The sequence below is a fragment of the Ammospiza nelsoni genome, chromosome 5 (assembly GCF_027579445.1).
Source record: "Ammospiza nelsoni isolate bAmmNel1 chromosome 5, bAmmNel1.pri, whole genome shotgun sequence".
NCBI lineage: Eukaryota > Metazoa > Chordata > Aves > Passeriformes > Passerellidae > Ammospiza > Ammospiza nelsoni.
Genome location: NC_080637.1, coordinates 8,832,094 through 8,857,206, shown reverse-complemented (window position 1 = coordinate 8,857,206; position 25,113 = coordinate 8,832,094). Strand labels below are relative to the sequence as shown.

The 25,113-nt window shown below is 41.4% G+C and overlaps 1 protein-coding gene across 1 annotated transcript in view; it reads right to left on the bottom strand.

The window, feature by feature from the left end:
- Positions 1 to 497: 497 nt before the first annotated feature.
- Positions 498 to 25,113, bottom strand: part of SEMA3D (semaphorin 3D) — a 145,446-nt gene continuing 120,830 nt past the window's right edge. The window contains exons 12-18 of the mRNA XM_059471939.1: positions 24,054 to 24,276; positions 20,967 to 21,055; positions 19,109 to 19,150; positions 17,746 to 17,903; positions 15,648 to 15,712; positions 13,373 to 13,512; positions 498 to 3,670 (exon numbers count right to left, since the gene is read on the bottom strand). Of these exons, the coding sequence (XP_059327922.1) occupies positions 3,257 to 3,670; positions 13,373 to 13,512; positions 15,648 to 15,712; positions 17,746 to 17,903; positions 19,109 to 19,150; positions 20,967 to 21,055; positions 24,054 to 24,276 (1,131 nt within the window). The 3' untranslated portion in view covers positions 498 to 3,256. The remainder of the gene's footprint in view (positions 3,671 to 13,372; positions 13,513 to 15,647; positions 15,713 to 17,745; positions 17,904 to 19,108; positions 19,151 to 20,966; positions 21,056 to 24,053; positions 24,277 to 25,113) is intronic.

Here is a 25,113-nt window from a genome sequence, read left to right as displayed (position 1 = left end):
CATTTTAACTACGGGCCTGTTGTGGCTCATAGTACAGCTCACAGCAGCCCAGCTGACCCCCAAGTCATCAAACTGAAATTCAAGCTTCAAGTTGAGCCTCTAAATTACACTAAAGATTAAACCCCTTTGAAAAGTAGGGGCTACTCCTCTGTTACAATTTCTGGTCTAGCTCATCTTCTGAACCTCCCTCTGGGACTGTAGGGTGTAGAAAAGACCCACGGCTCCTCCTGTTCCTGTTCCAGGGCTTGCACCGCTGAGTCCCACCTAACAAAGCCCTGCCTTACTTCCAGCAGTGATTCTCAATGTATCCCTCTCATTCCTTGGTCTCCAAGGTCCTGTGGATTCCTTGCATGCATATTACCTGCAATGTATGAGGTGTGCTACCCCTGCCAGCTACAGCATTCATCTTACCCAGTGTATCAAACCACAGACTTTTATCTATGTGGGATTATTACATATGTTCCCTTGGGTGGCATGAACCCAATGCAACACACTGGTTTGGAGGATATTGAATTTATTTCCCATGATGGAAGAGGTCTTATATCTCTCACTTGGGGTTTTATGCTACCACTGTACCCCAGACTGATGAGGTCATTTCTTTAAGAAGAATCACATTGCAAGAACATTTGAAATAAAAGAAATGGAAGTAGTTTTTAAGAGCAATAACATTTTAATTCAACCATTTAAATCTAATGTTCCCAGTACTGAGACCCTTACCCCATATTTCTACTAAAGTCAGTTGGGGGGGTTTCATTTGTAGAATACAAACCTCCAATCATACCCAAACATAAATCAGATGATTTAGTTTTCATGGAGGAGAAAAAGTATGAAAAAGGAGCCTGCTTTGCTTCTTTATGAAGTAGGCAAACGTGTGATGAGAGTTGTCAATCAAAGCACCATGTCACCACTGATGAGAAGAGTGGATCCTCTGCCAGTGCCTGCAAATGCAGCCCACCTGCCATTCCATAGCCTTGCTGTGGTTCCACTCATTTACTTAATGCCCAAGCCAGAGAACTGGGACTTTGTGGACTGATAAAAATCTAATAAGGAATAATAACTAGGCAGGTTCTGTGTGGTGACAGCATAATCTTCCAGCCAAGAATATTAAGTATCCCTGTGCTTTATATGTAGTAGTTTAATACCCCCATACCTTCCCTAAGTAGTCTTAATTGGCCTTAAAATCAAGGTACCCAAATTGATGAGCCTCTTGTGAAATGCCTGGTCTACATTATTTTGCAGCAAAAATGCCAAAAAGTTCTCTGCATGTTCTCAAAGTACTGTACGACTGGTTAGCATCTTTAGCATCAGTCTTTCTGCTGATTAAAGGTCCTGCGCTGAGAAATTCCCTCCTCCCCACAGATGTATTTTATAATATTTAGCACTCAGTGCTTTACACTATCAAAGCATTGTAGGCATGCTATCTAATATCTCCTAATTAACTCATACATCTCCTATTAAAAAAGCATCTAAAATTAATGACATATGGTATCGCTGGCTTTTGTACAACGCATGCAAACGCAGCTTTTGGGTTTTACAAGAAACGTGGGTAAGCTGAGATTCCTTTCTGAAATCTGACAAACACTTTGCCATATCCGACTTTCAACAGAGAAGAAATAAACAACGATGCAAATTGGACCTTCACAATTTTAGATCTGTGACTGAATGCGCACACAAACACCAGCACGGGCGAGGGCTCCAGAGCCAACAGTTTTGGTCCCTTAATGAGGTGCACATCAATTGCACGCCTTTCCCACAGACTTTGCTCTCAAGATCTGTAGAATGCATGAGAAACAAGTAAAGTCTGTCATTTTGGTATCCATCAAAGCTGTCTTCCATGTGAGGAAGTGGCTAATTTTTCATTTCACACTCAAAAAGGCGTGAAAGGCAAAACGGAGGGAGGTTAGATGGAACAGAGGAGAGGGGGGCTGTGACTCAGCCATCAGAGGAGACAGTAGGCCTGATTTTGAGCTTGTGTTTGTTGCTGCATATCAGGAATAAAATCAACTGAATGATACTGATGTAAAACAGACAAGGATGAGGCCAGTATTTCTTGCTTATGTGTAAAAATTTACATTATTAAACCCAAAATATAAACCGAAGAACAAGGAACACTTTACAAATGAAATTATGGTATACAGTAAATTTCTAACTTACAAGTTTTATTTACACGTGGACATCTCTTATTTAATTATAATAAAAGTATTAATTCCAACAATGCAAATTTTCAACTTAAAAATACATAAGACCTTTGAGAAAAAATCCCAAAGAATACACACATCTGAGGAATGTCAGCTCTGTGTCAAGAGCACTGGTCTCAGCCACTACATATTTCCCTCATCGTCTTTCATTTTAGCCTTGTTGTTGTCTTTTAATTTTCTTTTCCTCTGCATAAAACAAAGCCAGCAAAGGGCCAGAGAAACAGTCGAAGTCAAACCTTTAGAGTCGTAGAAGAGGTGCAGGCAGGAGTCCCATTATTTGTTAATAGGATTTGTGCACATACCTCCCATGGACCACTTAGGAAATTTGCTCCCAAGCATCTCGGTGGCAATTTCAATTAGAGTCAGCATTTCATTTCAGCAGATGGACTGCAAACTGGTGGCTACTCAAACACTAACGAGTAACACTTGATAATTCCCCTCTCTTAAACTCTGATTATGCTTTCTCTTTTTTATGGGCAGAATGAATGCTGTCCCTAAGCCAAAACTTAATTTGATTTTTTGCTGGGCCTCTCTGTGCTAGCAAACCCCACCCGTGTGCCTGTATACAGGCCCAGTGGGTAAATCAGGGGTATTTTTGCAGATCTGTCACACATTTCTATCATGCTTCTTATTCAGAAAGATGCCAAAGAACTGGAAGTATATCTGCCTTCCCCTGAAATGTAGCCACCTCTGGGGTGGAATGTGGCAGCAAATGTTAATATGGGAACACAAACACTAAACACTATGTGAAAATTACAAAGGAAGTAAAGAACACAGCTCACGCAGTCTAAGGCTACCCAGAAATTAGCTAAAAGTGTACACACTTTCTTTTTTAATGAATGCATTTGAAATGATTGCCTGGTTTGCAGCACTCCACTAAGGAACATCTCATTTGGCATTGAATCCCACTGTACATTCTCACACAGATTAACAGTGATGGTAAATTTTCCGATTTCAAGAAGAAGCAGTACTAACTCATAGGCAAGATGCACAAAACCAGAACACAGTATTTCTTTTTTCTTATGGAAAATGTCCTTTCTTTAAATAGCATTTACAAACTACGTCGAGGGTGGCCTGGCTGGCTCGTGGTGCCTTCGGTTTCGCTTTTTTTTCATCTCCTGCACATGCTTCCACTTGGCACCACCTTTGTTCCGCTGCCGCCGCTTCTCGCGGTGCCACATCTGTTCACAGTACTCATCCAGGCTAAAGCTGGGGCTGCTGACCAGCTGGATGTAGTCCTTGTACCTCAGCCGGGACTCCGTCAGCAAATCCCTCACGCGGCCCTCCTCGTCCTCAGTCTTCTGGGTGCTCTCCATCTGTCCATTCTCGATGACGTTCAAGTTCAGCTTCACGATGGTGTGCACGAAGGTGTGCTCCTGGGCTTTGCAGAAATAGGCTCCCGCGTCCCTCCTCTGCAAGCTGCGGATCAGCAGCCCATGCTCCGTTTTAATGATCCTTTCATCAGCCTTCAGCTGTGGGGGTGGACAAGAAAAGAGCACAGGAGGTGAGTCTCACTGTCAAATTGAGATGTGTGTCAATGCTATGCAATGAGGTGGAGGCACGGCCTGGCTGGCACATGGAGTGTCCCATCCCCATGGTGCAGCTGGGACAGAAACCAGCAGCTCCCTCAAGGCCTGAGTGCTGTTCCTAACTGCAACATCTGGATCACGGACACTCAGCATGCAGTAGCAAAAGACACATGCTGTACAGCTGACAGGACAGACAGCAACACTCATCACAGCACAGTGCAGTCAGTGAGGCTGCATTCTCCAAGGAAGGGGAGCTACTGACTGCCACAAATCCCATCATTTAACTGTTCTTTCTGAGGTAACTGTAATACACCCAAAATACCAGAGTGCTTGCAGTGCCGAGGCCCTGTTACAATGAATATGAATGCTACTACTGATCTTTACAGTGAAATGTTGTGTTTCTGATCTTCTTCAACCAAGTTTTACAAAAGGAAATTGATCCTGGCTTTGAATCACTGAGATGTGATTAAAAGCAGGCAATAAGGCTGGATGGATACAACAAAGTACTTTTATTGCTAAGATCTGTGGAGAATAACTTCGAGAAAAATAAGAATTTAAAGAAACCAAGATGCCAAACAAAAGAATAAGATTGCAAGTGGGACCTAATGTCTAACAGCACAGAGGTGTAATGTCATTTGCGAATAGAAATATTTAAAAATACAAGGTCTCACATGTTAAAAGTAAGGTGTACCTTAGACTAGTAAAACTGTCAGGTAAGTTATATATCTGGTAATTTGAAGATTATTTCTAAACCAACCTAAATCAAAAAATAGCTCCCCCCTCAAAAAAAGCCAAAAAAGAACAAAAAAAGCCCGGGCCAAAACTAAACCAAAAACCAGGATGGGGCACTGGGCAACTAAGTATTTTTGCATCTGGGAAACACAGAAGGTAAGTGGTTTGCCAAAGACCATATAAAGATTAGTAGCAGAGGTGGAAGTAGAAAGCAGAGCCCTAACTCCCGACATCCAGCACCAGCATTTCCTTTGAAAATGATGCTGGTTTGTCCCAGGCTGTTCCCTCCCAGGCGTGCTGTGTTCTGCTGCCACACAGAGGCTGCAGCACAGCTGGCACCCACAGACCTGGACTGCTGCTGGAGGCAGCCTCAGCTCTGCTGCTGGCATCACTGCCAACGGGGAAAATTCTGCTCAACTTGGGCAGTGAGTTTGAAAAAGGGGGGCTGGGGGTGGAAAGAACCAACACAGAATCTGCAAATTTTCCCAGAGTGCACATCTGACCCTCCAGCAAACTTCAGAGGGTGAAGATCAGGGAGGCATAAAGATGACTAAATTAGATTTATTCACAGTGGGTAAGCTACACACTGTTTCTTTATGTAAAAAATCTGCACACGACTCCCTCTGCTACTCCATGGGAAAAAATTTATACATACATATGATCCTCCATCTGTTATGATTCTAACTCACTAGTACTTTATCATAATAAAGTCTCTTGGAGCAAAGAGATGGATGAGATGACCTTACAGGGCTTTTAGCTTTACCCTTTTCTAAGTTTCTATGACAATTACTTTGAAACCATTAAAAAAAGTTTGAGAGACCATGTTGAGATCACCAGAAAAAGCAATACACATAAATATAATACAACCAGAGACAGAGATTTTTGTTTCCTACTACTTCAGCTGTAACAGTCTTCAGTAACATATGCATTAGACAGGTATGTAGGAAAATCATATGGATGGATGGATACAGGCCCTGTGTACTGCCACAGACAGGAGAACAGCAGACACAAGAAATAAGCTGCTACAAATGCAGTGAAGATTTTAGTTGCCTGCTTCTCTGGCCAAGTATTTTTTGGCTCCTGCCCCCAGTTGTTGGTGTTGGGAGCTTTATTTTCACTGTTTGTAAACTGTATATAAGCATGTCTACTCAGTACCCAGAGGGTGAAATGGTACAAATTTCAGGAAATTCCTGGAAAATCGATTGCCCTGACAACAGGTGCTACATGAGCACAAGCTACTTCTGATTCACCACACTGAGTTTAAACCAGATAAATTACGGTCAAGCCACATGCACAGAAGATAACAGGGAGACAAACTAGAAAAGGCTGCTTTTCTTTTGCAGAACCCATGGCACAGGGCACTAGTCCTCAACTGGATCATCTAGTGACACTTCACTCCAAGTAAATCCTCTTTTTTTACAGTAAAAACAGGAGCATAAAATTTACAAAAGAATCCACAAATAAGGAGCTGTAGGCAGAAATATGTCTAGGACAGGTGTTTCCTTGAGGTGCTGTGCTCCACAGAGAGCAGCAGGCGCAGGGGCCAGGTGGAAGTGCTTGGAGGCCTGGCTTTTCCAAGACAACAAGGAAATCCCTTTTTTCTGCCCAGGCTTCATGTCAACATGAAGATCCAAGTTTGTGAAACTGAGGGAGAAGCCTGGGAAGAAGCAGCTAACTTCCAGACATTTGGGTTTCATAAGGCATGTGCAAAGACCCAGTTCCCACATTGCCTGAGTGAAAACAGGACTGATGTCTTTGAGCTCGGGGCTTGATGCAATCTCAGCAGTAGCATCTGCCTGCCGGTGGCTCTGCCAGTATTGTAGTCTAGAGCTCTTGACAGCTGTGCACCTCCCACCCTTGGAAGGGCTCCAGCTGGCTGTTTGGGCTGGCTGGGTGCCACTCCAAAGTGCCCTCTCCAGGGCTTTGCCTCTTTTCAGTGAAAGAAAGGCAGAATAAGGGCTGATCTAGACTTGAAAAGATCACTGGACCCCCAAGCCCAGCACCCTGCTACTCATAACTATTTGCCATTTGTGTAACAGCCATCATTTTTTAGTCATAAATGTGTTAACTGATGGAGCTGTCCCCCACTCTGCCTTAAGATACTGCAGAGAAAGGTAAAAGTCTAAATTGGTTACGTCCTTTAATCCAGCCCATCATGACTCCTATTTTTAATGCAGCAGTGCTCCTACACAGCGTCCTGTGTTAACCTTGGACATTGATTTAGGGTGACTGTCACCTCCTCCTCTGTGCCTTCATTGTTCATTCCTTTCTTATCCTCTGGCAGGATAAAATTATGGCTCTGATTTCACACATATTGAGCAACACTTCATTACTGCTTTCCCCTCTCACTTCTCTTTTTGGTATCCTGTTTATGTTGTTTTACCCACAGGTTCAGAACTCCTCCTGTCCTTCCTCTCTGCTTTCCTCCCCACAGGGCTCTGGAGTTTCATAAACACCTGGCATTTCATTACTTGGTAGTAGATCTTTAACCTTTCACTTGAATGTTTAATGCGGTCTTTGGTTTCTGATCTATAGATGTAAAATATATTTTATTAAATTCTGAGGAAAGTGAAAAGATTACTTAGATAAAAGAAATTTTGCTGTGTTCAACTGTGGATTCACTGTTTTACCCCCCACCATGTCAAAATCAGTAACTCTTCCAAAATATTTCTAAATAAGATTTAGCAATTCAGAAGTACACAGACTTAAATTCATAAAAGCTTGCTGACATGTCCTTAAATTTGAGCATACAATAAAACTTTAACATGAAAGACAGCTTTGTTCCATAGGAAACAACTTAAAATCATTAAAAATGAAGCAATTGATTACCAATTGCTTTCTTAGTGAAGTGGAAGCAGAATTTTTATGAGATTGTATCAACAAATTGTACTTTCATCTTTCATGATTATCATATAAGTTTTCCAAAATTTACATTAACTGAATTACGGCACATGCCATAGATTCTAGCAATGCCTGATAAAGGGAAAAGAACTCCATGCAAATCTAACACTTGATTTTCACAATCTGAATTTAGCAATGAAGAAAAAGAAAATTGTCAATAATGATGGCAAATCTTTAAACAATCAGTAAACTGGAAAACAACCAAGGATTTGAAAGTGCTGTGGCACCAGGTTAGGTCAATGCTTTTTGTCCTTTGCTAATGATGTGTTTAGATAGCTCCCTCTTTACAAATAATTCACATGTCAGCTCTTTCACAGTTAAAACACTGCACCTGTCTGGGAGAAGAAAGTGGCTTCAAAGCCTGCCTTTCCTCATTAATCAACATGTGAAAAAATGTTAGAGCTAAAGCTGGACTAATCATGGGTTAGCTGCAGCCCCTGAACAAATTGAGAGAGGGAGAAAAGAAAATGAGGAACATTTGCAGAGAATTCACATTCATCTTTGTTTTTCTATTGTTTTCTTCATCCTCATCGTTTGACTGGAAATAAAGATCACTCTAGGGTTTTTCTGACATTATTGTTATACACGACTGTTTCTCGTGTATGGGAAAATAATAATTTAGCTACAACACAGCTGTAAAGTTAGTTTTTTTTTAAAACATCTTTTTTTTAATTAATCCAACAGCCTCAGGAAAAATGAAGAATGTGTTGCTGGTAAAATGGCATTATGGACACGCATGATTCCTATTAGTTTCAAGGTGAAGTTTACTTCTTACTCTGAGACTAAACTTTAAAATCCTCCATTCCTATTACTTCTCCAATATATCCAAATCAAATCAGAAATGTCACTCAGTACAGAGTTACTACTTCTCCTCTTTCCCAATGAAACTGTCAAAAATATTAGTCTTACTTAAGACACTCAAGGTATTAGACGAAAAAAAAGGCAATGAGTTATATAGTAAAATAAAAGTACGAAAGCTTGAGAATGATAAGTAGTCCTTAGGCTGCAGAATATATATATTTTTATTTTTCTTTTTCCCAACTCTCTTGACCTTCTTTTCATTCACCTAAAGATTCAAACACTGAATTACACTCCCCTGACAGAAGGTACTACTGGAAATTCAGTCCTTGCTGTGTGTCCTGTGCCTGACTCAGCCATTATCCAACTTTTGGATTTCAGGGCTGGCACTGAATCTGTGGCTTTTTTCCTTACAATTCTGCTAGACCAGATGTTTGCAACAAAGTTGTCATCATGATGGAAAAAACCTCCAGATGCAAAAAGATACTGGAACTTATCTCTTGGATAAATTGAAAAAAATGCCTAAAATGTGGAATGAAACAACATCTCCCTGCTCTGATGGGGGAGCTAGGTCACAATGTTGAGCCTTGCAATGTCCTGCACAAAAATGGATCCAGCTCTTGTATCTACCAAAGTATCAGACAGTCCTTAAGTTTGGTCCACCGGGAAAACACAGTGTGAGCTGTGGGGCAGGAATGTGGAAAGGATGAGAATTGCTGAAGGAGAGCCTGGAACGTCCCCAGGCATTTTGGTGGATTTATTTTCACCACCAGGTCTAAGCAGAGCAGAAAGAAGAAAGTTAAAGTGATCTGCACCTATTTTGTCACTTTAGACCATATGGTTTGTTCTGTCCCCTGCTGCTGAGGTGGCAGCTTGGCAGACAGGGAGCCACAGGGGACTGAGGGTGAAGTGCAGCCTAAAGCACAGGGGCTGAAGCTTTTCAGAGCAACGAGGCACCAAAACTAATGCCTTTGTAGGGAGCCACACATTTGCTTTTTGCAGTCCTGATGCCTATTATATACATAAAATAACACAGGAGTTTTTCTGAGAAACAACTAGTATCTGTTTAAAGCTTCAGAGAACTCCAGCAGTTCAAGACACTATGAACAGATGACGTCCCCAGAGTTTTTTATGAACTCCAGGCACTGAAACACTCCCCGTCATCCCAGTGAGTAACGCTGCACGCACAGGAACAAACATGATCAATTGCGTGAGCAACGCTAACCACAAAAGCACTAGATATTTGACTCCTGACCTTAAAACAGCCCTAAACTACAGGGAAATGTACTCCCACTGGCAGCAAAATGACCTGGTGACAGCTACTGTGCCACAGGAGATCCTGTCCCTCCCTGCAGGTTGCTCTGCCTGGAAGTCACATTCTGAACCATGACCTCAAGGGTGAAATGTCGGGGACATCCTGCTGGGCCAAATGCTTCCCATCTAGTCTGGATTTTGCCCTTTCCCTTCCCTCAGGAAGCTGCAGTGCCTTTCTGGGACAGTGCAAAGCCATCTCTTTGTAAAGCCAAGTTTAAAGACTTGCTAAGACATTACAGCTCCAGCCCTGGAACTAAAAGTCCGTAACCTAAGTTCCAGGTGCGTGGAGTCATTTGCAAAGCATGGTATCGTCATCACAATAACTTACACTGCTGAGACATGCACCAAAAGAATGCACAGTGTTATTTGAGAAATCTGCTGCAGGAAGGGAGACAGAGAGAGCAGAAAATATAATTGTAATGGGAAAAGTTATGGTAATGCATTGGTTGAGCAAAGATCAAGCTATATATTAAATATGACCTCAGTGTTTCTGTCACATATGGTATTTTTGTCAAACTGAAGTACTTTGAAAAGAAAGTCAATTACTCTGCTCTTCAGATTTTCTAGGAAGGTGTGCAATCAGGTTTTTATACTGAGGAACTCATTTTCACTGGTAAGTCAAGTTAGAAAACCTGGAAACCTCAATTTCTGGATCTGCAAATTATTAAGGGATTAACATTTTAACCATTTCACCCTTATTCCATCAAATAGAAGGAATGATTGTTCAGCATCTCTATAGATCTGGTCAATCATTTAGGGATCCATAAATTACTTAGGAATTTAAGTTTCTGCATTTGAAAACATGTAATTTCTATATTAATATAGTTATCTAAAAAAGTCAACAAAAAGTTTCTTTTTTTTTGTTTCTTCTAGAAACGATGCCTATCAATATAATATAAGCAAACAGAGTTTTTTCAGGAATTCAATTTCTTAGGATCCTGAAACTAAGCTGGGTCAAAATACTATAAATTGTTATTATTAGAATTTTCTGGCAAGCTTCAAGCAGAACTAATATCTATACACTGTCTTTAAGGGAAGACCTTATCCTCTAACCATCAATGTGTGCATGTGCATTCCTATAGGTTATTATCTTCAGACTGAAAAAACCAAACAACCAAAAAACCCACCAAAACCCCAACAAAAAAAACCCCCAAAACCACCCCAAGAGCTGATTTTTACCAAAACTAGATCACAGAGGCACTGCTGTGGATTAAGGCACAACATGTGACAAAAAGCTCTTTGCCTTCTTTTAACATTCATATTGTAGAAAATCTGTGCACATTTCTCCTTCAAATTTTCTACTAAATTTGCCTCAGAGGTTAATCCAGCCTTTTAGGAAAGATTTACTTTTCTCATGCAAACAGATGTCAGACTGTTTACAGAGAGCCACCCCAGTAAACATTGCTGTTAATGTGCAAAGATGAATTCTGTGTGCTTGCTGGGGCTTCTAATGCCACCACACATGTGCACACAATTCCCTAAATCCCTCCCAAGGTGCACATCCTTGGCATGCTGGGCAGTCCTGCTGTATTTGGACATGATCAGGCCTGGGTAATGGGCATTTGGATCAGAAAAACAGGAGGGGCCAAGCCAGTGCCACAGCAAACCTCTTGGAAATACAATGTGTATCAAGAAGAGTATAGCCTTAATTTAGGCTATGCCATAAATGTCAGCCTGCTGTAAATTCACTCAAAAGTTGGTTTCACCTGCAGTTTGTTCTATGATCAAACAAGAAAGACAGCTTGAGCTTGGTTCCATGACCTTCAGAGGCCTAGCTGAACCTGTGATTTATGAGCAAATAACTGATAATATCTTTTTCCTTAAATTGACACAGATAAAGACTCAAAAGCAGCCCTTCAAAAGAGGCTTTTAAGTCTTGAAAGTGTAATCTCTTATGATATAGAAATATTACATTCTTCACAGGGAACTGGCTCCTTTATGCAAAGTTTATAGCTCATGGTGTAGCTGCTATACATTATTTTTAAAAAGACTGAGTCTTCTCAAAACTGACTTCTCATTCTCATAAAAAAAAGAAAGAAAACCACACAAAAGGAAAGAAAAACAACAAGAAGAAACACCCCCTCTCCCCCTGCCCCCAAGTCAGAAACCTGTTAACTATCTGCTTAAATTTACTTTAAAATCAGTCTTAAATACACAGTAAGAATTAAGAAAGTGCTTTCCTTGTTTCCCTGATCAAATATATGAATGCATTTACAAACTGCTGCCTTAGGGAAGGTGAGCAGAGTCTCCTGTACAGGAGAGTAAAGGTAATTCCATTTCAGTAAAATCAATGACTGTAGGTCTTTAAATGCCAATACACTTCTAGCTGGTGTGTACTTCAACCTCCTGTGGCTGAGAGAGTGCTTGACCATCTGATCAGAAGGCTTTCCTTTATTTTTTTCCACATACAGGCTATAATGAGGGTTGCAGGTAGTATTTAAAAGTGGCAATCTCTTTTTTTTTGGTGTTAATGCACCTGTCTAAAAGTTAATTTCACTTTTTTTTCCCCTAGCAGAGGAAAAAAGTTTTGTCAATCCAAAACATGTGTAAGAGAAGGGGAATAAATTAAAAGTATTGGAGTGTTACAGTCAATATACATTATTGTATGCTTTTGTTTCATCTGGTAGAAAATCAGAAGTATCCCCTACCTCTGGCTTTCTGGGCCATGACATAACTGGGGTTGCAACCTTGGGGTGAGTACCATGAGTCACATCTTACCCAGAGGTGATTCCCTCCCAGACACCTGCCCTGGCCTGCAATTCCCCAGCCTTTGGAAAGGACCAGCACGTCCTCTGCACTCAGGAAGTCTCATAGGACGAATTATCACCGAGAGTGGAACACCAGTTGTATGTTTGATAGTTCCTGTCATTTAAACTGATTTTTGTCTTGGATGAACATCTAACAGAAAAGCATATCTAGCACCTGGGACCAGGTCCTTTGAAAGGGCAGTTCATTTCCCTTCTCCCTCCCTGTTGCCATGGCTGCCATCACAGCAGGACTTGGCCTCAGACACAAAATCACTCATGTAAGAGAAAGGCTATGAAAACTCCTGAGGTTTGAAACTCACTCACAAACCCTGTCCAAACCAGTCCCAGCACAGTGACCTTTTAGTCATGTTGGAGAGCCCCTTTGTCACTAGCTCAAGGAGGAATCATCAGGAAATTGTGCAGGGGGTTTGCAGCAACCTGGCGGCTTCTCCAGAGCTTCTCCATCAGTGAGGACCCCAAAGCTCCATCCCAAAGGAATTAAGGGCCAACACAAATCTCACTGCTTTCTACACCAGATGCAAGGCACAATCCTTAACGTGAATTCTCTAAATGCCATTTAAGCAAAAATCTCAGACTCCACTAACAAGAAAAAAAGCAAATAAAAGCCTTTTAACCACAGACCATTCCTCCTCCGGGGAGAGATGGAGAGAAGCAGCAAACCATACATACAATTCTTAGCTACACTGCTCAACATGGTAAGGGAAAGCAATCAGACACTAAATAGAGCTGAGACTTTACTGAAACATAATGTTTTGAACATACTTTTACCTACAGAAGCAGATGAGTTAATTATTGGACAAAACAGCTTTGACTTTTTAATCATTTATCTATATTATCTCTAAATATTTATAGAGATTATTATCTCTCTATATTTATCTATATTATCTCTCTTTTCATTTTTTAATAGGATGGGCAGGTTAAGTCAAAATAAATATCAAAATCTGCTTATGATACGGTGCAAATGGCTTCTCTCTTCCCCTTTGCATGCCCCAAATGGTGATAGCAGAATGCTATGTGATACCTAAGGTGAGGCAGGGAAAAGTAAAACACTGACTGGCCCCAGTAACTCCTGCCTCTCAGTGCTCAGCTGAATTCTCTATGGAGGAAACCTGCCTTGATGATTATAACTTACCTCTTCTCGATGTTCTTCTCCAGAGCGTTGAACATACCACCTAATAGAGGCTTGCTGGGACTTAGGAGTACATTCCAGAAAAGTGGAATTAAATTCAATGCCAAAAATCACCTTTTCATCAGCAGTTTCATGACTAATGCCTGGAAAGTAAACATGGTACAGGAGATTAACCCTGACCTGCTTTTTAAAGCAATGGGAAAACAGCCTGATTCAGAACAGATGCTATAAGAGTGAGTGAATTATAAAAACGCAAAAGGAAACTTAACTTTTAGCTTAAACTATAACTATGAGGATTTAGAGGCGGCTGCTAACCTTCCTTCAGTGCAACTGGTTTTTAAGGAGGTCAATAAAATCTGTATCATGAGCTTGCTCCATTTTAAACTTGGGGCTTTCGCCTATGAGGAATTTAAAAGCTGACCTGTATTTTTCCTTTAAGTAATGCATCCACTAAACCTGAGCTAAATCTGTTAAGTTAGATTGTATGGTCTGATTTGGTCACCCAAAGGAGTCACAGGGCTAAAGTAAACTGAAGTTTGCTTCCCTTCACTGTATTTTGAAATGCTCTGTAGTTTCAGAACAGACACTGAAGGAGCCATGAGGAGATCTGAAGTCCTTTCTTGGTCTTCTGTAAATCTGAGCAAATAATTTCTAATCGCTGCATCTTCATTTTTTCTTCTAGTCTGTCTTATCTCTGTCTTATCTAGCTTAGCAAGAGACTGAAGCTGTTTCTTATGCCCTGTGAGTAACAGAAAGGAAGGTGGATTTTGGATCATGCTTTCAATATAACAACTACCTGTATGAGATCTATAGAAATTCAAGCTCTCTGCATCATTTCCCCGTACCACTAAGATTTCGGTAGAGCCAAAAAACTTCATTCAGCCAACAAAGTCTCTGGGAGAGAATCTCACACAGTGGAGCAGTGGATTTAAGTAAGTTTGGGGGCCATAATATTACTGATTATCACAAATGGCCTAAATAGGCCAAGAGCCTGGAGGGACAAAGGTCAGCTTCATGGGTTTGGGGCACATAGAAGTCACTCCCAGGTGGATGAAATTGCTATTTGGTGGCACCATGTCAGGGCAAAGAATTAATACCAATTTCTGTGCTACAAGACTGTAGATTTGTCTAATAAAGGTAACTCTTCCAGTATCTCTTTATCCTTCCAGGAAAATGTGACAGTGTCAGCCTTTCTGCTAGGGTTTCTATAACCTTGAGCTTTGCACAGTCTCAGATATCAGTGTTTGGAGAGTCGTGGCAAGCAGCAAGCAGGGAAATTCTGGCCCTTGGGATGAACAGGAGGTTTGTCGCTGACTTTGATGGAAATGAGATCCTACCCTGACTTTTTAACTATGTCTGCAAGCACACATGTACAGTCAGAGCCCTCTAGACTGTGCAACAGACTTGAGGCTTTGATCCCATGGCAAGCAGCTCTGATTTCTGCACTGCCTCCCACTGAGGTCTGCAGCAGGAACCCAGCACCACAGCAGCACGGAATAACCAGAGATCAATGGGAAGGGGTGGCTTGTCCCAAAGCCAGTGTTCAACGTGGTGATACAATCAATACTGTTTTGTCTGGATTGTTCACTTTAATAAGCAGCTAGAAGAGCCCCAGACAAAGCCAAGCTTGGGTTTGAATGCTATTCATTTATTTTGTGCTGCCACAGGGATTGCTGTGTAACCGCAGGGTTTCACACTGACAGTGCTCGCTGAGAGAGAAGGGCTGCAGATGCCAGAGGAGCAGCCAGACCCTTTGGCATCTGAAAAGAGGGTGTGGGAAAGGGAGGGGGAAGCAGGCAGGGGGAAGGGGGTTCTTGTTAATAACAGGGGTATTTAAGTAGCTGTGGGAAGGGGAAGGGGCTGGTTTGGCAGCTGCAGCTCCGCCTTTGGGCCTGTGTCAAGTGGCAGAGGGGAGATGGCATGCTCCCCACCCAATCCTGCAAGCTTCTCTGTGGGACTTACTGCCCAGTTTCTGGATGGAACATCATGCACACCCCACTAGCTACCTTCAGGGACATGTGTGATGTTTTGGTGTCAGGGGTATTTCTCCCTGCCTGGTGTGAAGGGTTCCCCATAAGGGATGCAAGGGTGACATCCCATGCTGCCTGTTCCTTACCAGCTCCAGCTCTGAAAATTTAAATGTGTGAGGGCTAATGGATATGGAGTGTGGCAAAGACAACTGTTCTGTTGAGCTTAGCAAGTTTTTGGAGACAGAGACAGTCACAGCAAAATCTGCTGCCTAAGCAACAAAAGAGCAAGAAAGGTGAAAAATACTCACTGTCTTCCACATCCCAGCACTGTGCAACTGGGTCTCCATACTTGACATCCTGCCTTCTGGCTCGCCTATGGGAAGAGCATGCAAACTTGTAACACTTCAGACATAATTGCTGGAATGCAACAACAAAATACAGAGGAGCTCAGCAGATGTGGACTTGCATTGCTCCCATCCTACTGCTGACAATTACAGTCTTAACTAAAACCAGTCTCACCCTCAAAGCAGCATGTGGCCTAGAGAGATTTGTATAACTGACATCAAGAGAAGAGCCTGTGATTTGGGAAAACCACTGGGAGGGAAAAGGGAAAAAGCAAGAGAAAAATATCTGCCTAAAATAAAGAGTGTGTAAAGCAGTGACAGAAAGTGTCTAAACTTGCTTTAGGAGCACAGGTCTAATGGTGTGGTGGACTGTGTTGCAAATATCTAAAAAAATTTCATGTTGTAGATCATGAAAAAGGTCTGAAGTTCAACAGGTGATATTCAAAATTAAGCTCAGTATTAGCCCAAGGTAATGCTGACTAATAAACCAATTATTAAAATGCAGAGAGAAGAGCATGTATTTTAGTTTGTTAAAAAACAATTGACAAATCTTGTTATCTTTCATCTTAATGGACAGAAAAAACATAAGGCAATGGTCTGAGATGATCTACTAACTTGCCCACCAATCTCTGTGTGTGTTACATGAACTCACCATGATTTACTGCCATTTCAGTGTAATAGCACTAAAAAAAAGAGTAAAATCTTCCTCTGTGTATTATTGCATTTATTTCACAAGAACTATGGAAAAAAGTGGAAACTTTTTCAATTTTTCAGTCAAAGAATTGGAGACCCAGGAAAGAACTGGTTCTTTCTTCACAAGCAGCAGCAGTGGGACCTCCCATGTGCAGAGCATGGCCCCGGAAGGAGAGCAGGTTGCTAAGGCTGATGTGTTCACTGAGCAAAAGCTGCAAACATGCTGGAAGCACAGCCTTCAGCACAGAAGGAAAACATTCAAGTAACTGATCTGCTGCAGGATTCCCAGGGCCAGTCACCCATCCTTTGTTTTGGAGACACAGACTTTTGGCCTTCCCTCCAAGCTGCACATCTGTTAAAAAGCACGGACCATCCATCTCCGTGTCCCAGCCCACCCCAGACTTCAGCAGGCCTCATGTGTCACTAACTTTGCAGTGAGCCTGAACACTTGCTTTTCTCCTTGCTTTTATGCTTCTCTGAATTTAGTTTGCTTTGGCTATGAGGGAGAACACATAAAGTTTCTTGACACCATGACATGATAACTTATGAGTCATTAACTTCAATGGCTCAGGACCCAGCCCTGTGACCCCTAAGGTAGAAAGTGTCATTCCAGAGCCTGGGCTCTAACTGCAGCCCCACTGCAAGAATTACTGTCAGGAGGACTTTGTCCAAAGCAGAATAAAGAGGCTGTGAAGAACTCTGGTTCCAGCTAACTCAGCCAAAAACTTCAGGAGACACATCCAGCAGCTTAGGCACTGCACTGCTAGAGCCTGCAGTGTGCTCTCCCTCCGTCCAGATCCAAGGTGTTGTCCTAGCTGATGGGTACAGAAAACTCAGATGAAGCTTCTTTCACTGTGGAAAAACTGCTGCCAATGTGGTTAAATCATGGTACTTAAATCTCTGTCTCTCTGTCTCCCTCTCATGGCTAGACCACAAATACAATTGTTGGGTTAGGTCAGGGAATTAAATATATTTTATTATTGACCACTCTGGGATGCTATGTTAAACTCTGCTTTCTAACTACTCTGAAAAAGTCAGAAGCTTAAGAGAGGCTCTTGCCTCTTGGGCTGTGTTAGCCACAACCTGGACCTCCATCTGAGCATCTTGTGACTTAAAGCATTCAGCATAAAAAAGGAAAGTGATGGATTTATGATCTTAGCTGCCATAGCCAAGTTACTGTCACACACACTTAAACAAAGCTATGTTGTCTTCACAGCTCTTCGAGCAGAAATGTGAAACATGGCCAGAGTATGATCACATTTTAAGGCAAATGATATGCTAAGTAAAAAGGCAACAAGTTATGAATTGGAACATCTAAAATTCTTGCAAGCAGCAAGATCTTTTTCAGCACATCGCAGTTTTTTCTTACCTTTTAGAAGTGGGGGCATATCTGGAACAAGAGTTTCCATCCCAGGCACAGTATGGGTCTCTGGCAAGGCAGCAGTCTGCACAAGCCTTCCCATACGTGTGACATCTGTGCAGAGAGAGCTGAACCAATCCATCCCTGGAACCAATGTACAATTGTTGCTGCAAATCAGGCAAAGCGAATTAATTAGAAGTGTTCTCCAAGTAGCCAGTGTAAGAAGTTCCCTTTTCAGTGCCACAGTTACAGACTTTTAACCTTATCCCAGATTTTGTAAAGCAAGGGAAAAAAATTCCTCCTTTAGTGTGAAATGTTTCTCAGGGCTCAGTGTGAATTGGCCAGTGCCCATCCATCCCAGCAGAGAGGAAAGGGGACTGCAGTCCTGGAAAGACACCAGCACTCAACACCCTCACACCTTTAGATGTGTGCTGCAGTAAAAGATCAGAACCAAACCACGGAAAGAATGGCTTAATAACACATTTATAACAAGGGCTGGATAGTCATGATGTTAACAATCTGGGAACTAGGGGTGACCTTGTGTGAATGAATTTCATGTTCTGCTTCTGATCCTGAGGTGGGACGGGGATAATGTTACTGCCCTCTCCCAGTGTGTGAGTGGGTCGCCTGTGGAGCCAAGGGTGGTCCAAGCTGGAGCTGGCTCATGCAGCACTTCCCTCTGGCCTGCCACCTTTTTTCATGGGAGATGGGACCCAGCTGTGCTGTGCGTGCCTGAACGCCAAAATGCCTCCTCCCGTGTGAGTGAGCCGTGTTGTGCCAGAGCTGCTCTGGCCACTTCTGTGGGTCAGGGAGGGGTGGATATGGTGTCACACTGCCTCCTGAACATGCAAGGAGCCATCCCAGAGCTTGGAGCTGCCATAAAATCCTTTCCCATCAGGAGACACCGTGCTGGGACCAGCCCCTGCGCTGCCAGGGTTGGACCACCCACATTCAGGCTGCAACTTTAGAGGAGGGGGACTGGTTGTGTGCATACAAATTTTAGCACAGTGAGGCCCTGTGCTACTAATAAAAATAAAAACAAAAATAGTAATAATAATTTATTGCTAGATTGTAAAGAGACAAGTATTTCTGGAGGCTGGAAAAAGAATGTGCATTGGCTTCGCTTAGAAATCCCACTACCATATGACTAAAGATTTGTTTCCCTGAATAATTACCAGCCTGGGTACACAAATTACTGTTTGTAAGCAAGTAGGAATTAGGCAGGGAAACAATTTCAAACATATCTCCTTCCTTCCAGTTACATTTTAAGAGCCATCCATGGAAAGCTAGGCCACTAAGCAACAGGTGTCACCTGAAAATAGGTGTTCAGTGCACCCCATATCCTCCAGTAGGTAAACAAGATTATGATTACCTGTTTCTGAGAAATCTCCATGGTCGAGATAACTGAAGGATGCTGAAAAATAAAACAGCAAAGTGTATTAGTTTACAAATTCCTTGCTCTTAGTGAAAAAGAGAGCAAAACTTAATAATAAGCACAACTATAAGCAAATAAAATTACAGGTTCGTTTGCAAGGTTTAAACAAATATGAAAAAAAAAAAAACCCAAACAATAGAAAATCAAGAAATTAATGCTGCCCAAAAGAACTCCCATCAATTTCCCCCGCTGGAAGGAGGCAATTAGCTTCTCAGAGTTTGCTATCTACTCCATCCTGGGCAATGAGCCTTTACATCAACTTTAGTTCATATTAAGCACTATTTAAAAGGCTTAGTTGCCATTTAAGGGATACATAGGCAGACCTCTGCACCAGGATATATTTCATGGCTATGAGAAATTTTTGCCTGTAACTGATGTAAGAACAGCACAAAGCTCAGGGTATTAGCCATCACCCAACAGAAGATTGATCTAAGCCCATTGTTTAATATTAATGCAGTTTGAGGAAATAAAGCACATTTTTTCAGCCATTACCCCCTTCAATTTTCTGGATTCAAAAATGTGGAGATAGCAGTTACAAACATTACCAATAAAAATGTGAAGGAATGTCTACTGAGTAGAAAAAAATGACCTCTTTTTTGCTTTAAATATGATATGGCACATTTTCCCTTGACGTTATGTTTTAAGAATGCAGCAAATTGGTGCACATACTGGAACTGCTCATTATTTGGCAGGCCACTGAGTAACCTTGGTATTTTCTGAGTGATATTTATAATTGGTGTCCAAGACAGTGGGAAGAAGACATAGAGATCCTTTAAATCAAAGTTTCATCATACACATGACATATCAAAAGGCATATGATGAAATGAACTCTTTGAAATAATTGTTAATGATCCTGTGCTTACACTTGGAAAAGTTTCAAATTCATTTATTCAGTAAATGGACAACAATTTGGGCTGGACAGCACATAGCAGAGAGGATGTGTGGAAATTAATCAAAATGCTGTGGATGCAGACAAACTTTGATGGAAAAGCAAAGTGAAAACTGAAGAAGAGCTGCGCAGCATGAGAAGAAAGCAAAGTGAGAATGCAAAGAACTAAGAAGAAACTAATAAATGGAAAAAGAAAATCAGTAGGGAAGACAAAGGTTTCCAATTTTCTGATCTAAAAGTATGTTGATGTCAGCTCCTTTACCAGCACTAAAGTTAGTCAGAAATTGTGCCTGTGCAACAAAAGAATCTTGGGCTTTTCACAAGCTGTATTTATGAAGAAGTTCATTGGTGTTAGCAGGGTTCCAGTTACAGAATAACCAAATCAAAATAGTCAAAAATACTGAGTCAGTCTTCACCAATAAATAAAGGCACACTGATAATCAAAACTAACTTATTTTTATTTTCCTTATGCTTTCAATTCCCAATGTTGCTATTTGAAAGGATTTCTCTGCACCATGGAATTTTGTGTGCTTGTCTTTTAAAAATTATGATTGTACCTAGAATACTGTCAATGCCAATTGGGTCATAGAAAATTTTACATTAAAAATAGAATACTACTATTTTAATATGTATAAATAATAAAAAATGTGGACTCATAATAAGATTTCAAACTAGAACAAAGCAGGCTAAATGACACTTTCTATTTGAAAAATCACGGTCTGTTTGGTTTTGGACATTTTTCAATTGACTTGCCCAAAGAATACCAAGGCATTTAAAAATTTACGTAGTGTCCCTCTGGAAACTTGAATGAGCTCCAGTAAACAAGCAAGCAGACAGACAAAGCCAGTTTGGGCCACCAAGTCCCCTGAACAATATTTAATTGATGTTGTGGCTATTCATGCTTACCTTGAATATCTGCAGCTCTTCCAGGACCACCTCCTCCTTGGTCCACTTCTCCTTTGTGATACTCACAACCTTCAGGACTGTGCCTACATCTGAAACAAATGTGAAACCTCATGTAAAACCCTCAGGTATGTTTCAATAGGTGTAGGCCACTCCATTTCCTGCCCTGGAGATAAAGCTAATCCATGAAGGATGCTGCTTTCCAACCACTGCATCCCCTGCTGCCTGCAGAGCTCTCTCCATACAGGGCAGTTATGGTTTCACTGCATGGCTGAGCCCACACAGTCACAGCCGGCTCCTGGCAGGGATGGTCCAGCTCTCCTGCTGCACAAACGCACAAACACAGACCAGCATGTCCATGCTGCCAGCTACAAGCTTCTGCACATTTCCCTGAGCCAGAACTGGGGCCCACCTGACCCCAAAGAGAACTGGCTCAGGGGACTAAACTGGCAGAAAATTATTTCCTCTTTTTTGTAGAATTCATTTGTTTCCAGTAGAGCTCCTTAATCGGAAGTAAACTTCATTTTAATGCAATGAGTTAAGCAATGTACTTTTGAAATTTATTTTTTCATTTAAGGATTTTTTTTTAAGAACCCAACTTCATTCAGCATCAAAATTTTAATTCATTCATTACTTCTTAGGAGTCATCTAGAGATTTTTTTAAAGTTAAATCTATTCATCAATTTTAACCTGGATTCTTGCTTGGTGAAAAAAATAGCTGCTCATTTCATGTCAGAGCATTACACATTAGTGAACCTTGAATGGCCTGAAAAAGAGCTCAGAAATTGCTCAGGGGAAGTGGGTTGGGTGCTGGGATGTGGGAATGATGCAGTGCAGCTGAGCCCTAAGCTCTACACATAGCAGTGAAATAATGAAAAATAATACATTATAAAGGAAAGAATGAGATTTTCATTCTTCTTTTCCCAAACTACTGAAGTTCATATTACCAATCAAAGTAAAATTATTACAGTTTGCCTTATGAATTAGAGGTTCTTTCCAGAGTTTGTTTGACATAATTGCCAAAGTGCACATGTACAAGTTGGCTGTGTACATTCAAACATATAATAAGCTACTGATCTTCTGCTGCTCAACATCTCCAGGGTTATTTGTTATATCCCTATTCAGTCTCTCTATATAATTGAAATTTTATCTTTGAGTTAATTTCTTTCCTTACAATGAGTTTAGAGGATAAAACAGAAGAAAACCACGCACCTATAGAAAAGAAAACTCACTTTTAAAGAAGGCATTGCAGAAAAATAAATGTCTGCATATTGTGGAGTGCCATCTAGTGACTGCATGGTACTTGCTGGCCTTGACACCTCTAAACCAGACTACTTACACTTCAAGTGTTTCTCTTAGTGCCAGGTAGGAACAGTTAACCTCGGAGTATTCAATTGCAGGTCTCTCAATATAATTTTATTTCTACAAAAAACTTTAAAATGGAGGACACCAAACACGTGAAAGCAGCCTCTACGGCCACTTAAAGAATATTTTGTACATTTTTACAAGTGAACTCATCTTCTCAGACAGCTAAATTTCAAATTATTTCTTCTCACTCTTATCACAAGGAAAGTAAGTTGCAGTGAGCATTCCCAAATCCCAGGCATCACACCGTTTGGGAAGGAGTTCCTTTTACTTTGTTGACTATATTAATACTGCTCTCAGAAAGCAACAAGGATTTTCCATCTTCATCATGCCTAAAGCTCATCCCCAGCCCTTTCAGCCACTTTAATGGTCTTTTTGAATGAAACTGTGCTTTTTTCTCTGACACCACTGTACTAACTTGGGACCACAGAGGGTCTGTGACATTCTCTGGTTTTGGAAGACAAGGGTTGTGAAACCAATTTTGCAGAAAGACATAAAAGTTTTGAAAGAGAGGCTATCTCCAGACTCCTGTGTAGGGTAGCACAGGTAGAAAACTTCAAGGCTGAGCCAACCCACGTTACAAGAGATGATGCCCTCTGACAATTCACTCCTTTCCTCAAGTTACTTCAGAATTGTGCTATATGATAGAATTTGCTAACAAGCCAGATAAAATGCTGGGCAATCCAATAGCACTGGGGTGGGATTCAAACTGAAATCCTAATTTCCCTGCAGCTCATGGCAGTAGTTCATCCAATGCACTTGGATAAACCTTGCCACCTCTATGTACCTCAGTTTCACCTTCTCTGAGTGGGGCATAATGGCAATGACCTCCTTACTAAAGCACTCAGATCTACCAGTGGAAAGTGCCTTGTAATACCTATACAGAATGAGAGTGAGACAATGTTGGATTATGAAATTAGAACAAAAAATCCCAGTGGAGTAATGTGGTAGATTATTACTTCAGAAATGTTATGAATAGGTATATTCATATTCCTTAGTACACCTTGCTGTAGGGTGATTCATCCAGTGATTCTAAATTTAATTACTATGGGAAAACTAAGCCTTTTCCTTAAGGCATTTGTCTATTATAAAAATGTAAATAGACAAATAATTATCCATAGAAAAACAGCAAAGCAGTTTTTTTCCCTGACAGAACAGTTTAACCTCTCTCTGTTCAATCCTGGTTGTCACATTTGGAGCTATCATGTTGCTAATTTGTATCTTTAAAATTAGTTGAGTAGAACTGTTGCCTTAGGCTCAATTTGAAATCCTTAACTGCTCAGCATCACATGAGATAAAATGCTGAAGCATCATGTCACTATTGATAATAGGAAATGCTCCTTGAAGCTATCAAGGTAATTTCTTTTACTTTTAATAGTTTTATTGATGTGCTTTCAGCAGGATGTGAGACTACCATGTAATGTAAAGACAGGTAGCACTTGGAGGGCAAGGAAGTTCAGGTACTCTGACCCCTAAATGGTTAATCACCCAGGCAGCAGGAGGCATTTAAATCCCAACAGCAGTAATATCCTGAACTGACAAATTAATTTAATTTAAGCATTTGCAAGGAGAGCTGGATCAGAACCAGGAGCACCTACATGCTTCCTGAAGCTGTATGCATAGGAAAAAGATGTTAATCTAGAGTTTATTCAGGACCTACTGGACTAAAGCTGCTCTAAAAGGACAGGGTCTGTGCAGAATGACACTGGAAGCTCTCTCTCATACCTGTTCCTAGGAAAATGACATCGTACTGGCCATCCTCTGCCATGACGTGGTCCACCACGATCTGCGTGAGGCGATAGTCCACGTTGATGCGCGTGAACACGGGCGCGCCCGTCACCGGGTACACGGCCTTGTGCATCAGCGGGTGCCGCCGGATGAAGCTGATCACCTCATCAGGGAAGTCCCTGGTGGACTTTATGAGCGGGTCGTAGGTTTTACTGGGACACTGAGGGACACAGAAAAGGAGATGAGAGGAATTTTAGGGAAGAAGTGCAATTAGAGATCAAGGTTTCCACAATAACATTTGCAAAGCTGGTAATGATCGTATTTTTGAGTGGTTCTTCTCATCCCAAAGCAGCACTTGGTCACCAATACCTCATTTTTTGAAAGAACTGCTTTAAAACCAGAGAAATTCCCATGATGGGCTGAATATGGGTGCAGAGAATTTCACCCCCTTGTCCCCTGCCACACTCAGAGCCATAACACCATGTTTGGTGTTTTACAGAGACAAGGAGAGGAAAGGAGACCTGTCATGCTCTGTAGGATTCACTTTAACCGTACTAGCAGCATTGTTAAATTTGTGCTGGTACCAGAGCAGAGCCAACAGCAAGCCTGGGCTGCCCTCCCGTGGCTGCTGCAGGAGGAGCACATGTACTTGAAGTGCAGCATCTAAAGGTTTTTCTGCTTTTAGTGTTTCTGTTCCTTTTTCCAAAGCTGCCTGAGTTTCTGCTTTTGGCCTGAAATCAGAGGCCACAGCTTTTCCCTGTATATGGCCTGAAATAAATTCCTTTTCAGTGAACTATACTTCCTACACATCACATTTATTTTTTTCCAAAAAAGGTGTATTGTCCAGACACCAGAAAATCCCTGTGGCTCATTATTTCTCAAAATTTACTTCCTTACTCATTCACTGAGCTGACACTCAGGCCCATGGCTTAGCTGCTGCAGCATCCTTTTCTCTAGATTTTAACAGCACAGTCTCATCCTCTTCTGCTCCTTTAGACACTTCTTCATGCTGGGGTTCACTCCCATCCCTAATAGACCCCTACTGACAAACTGGTCA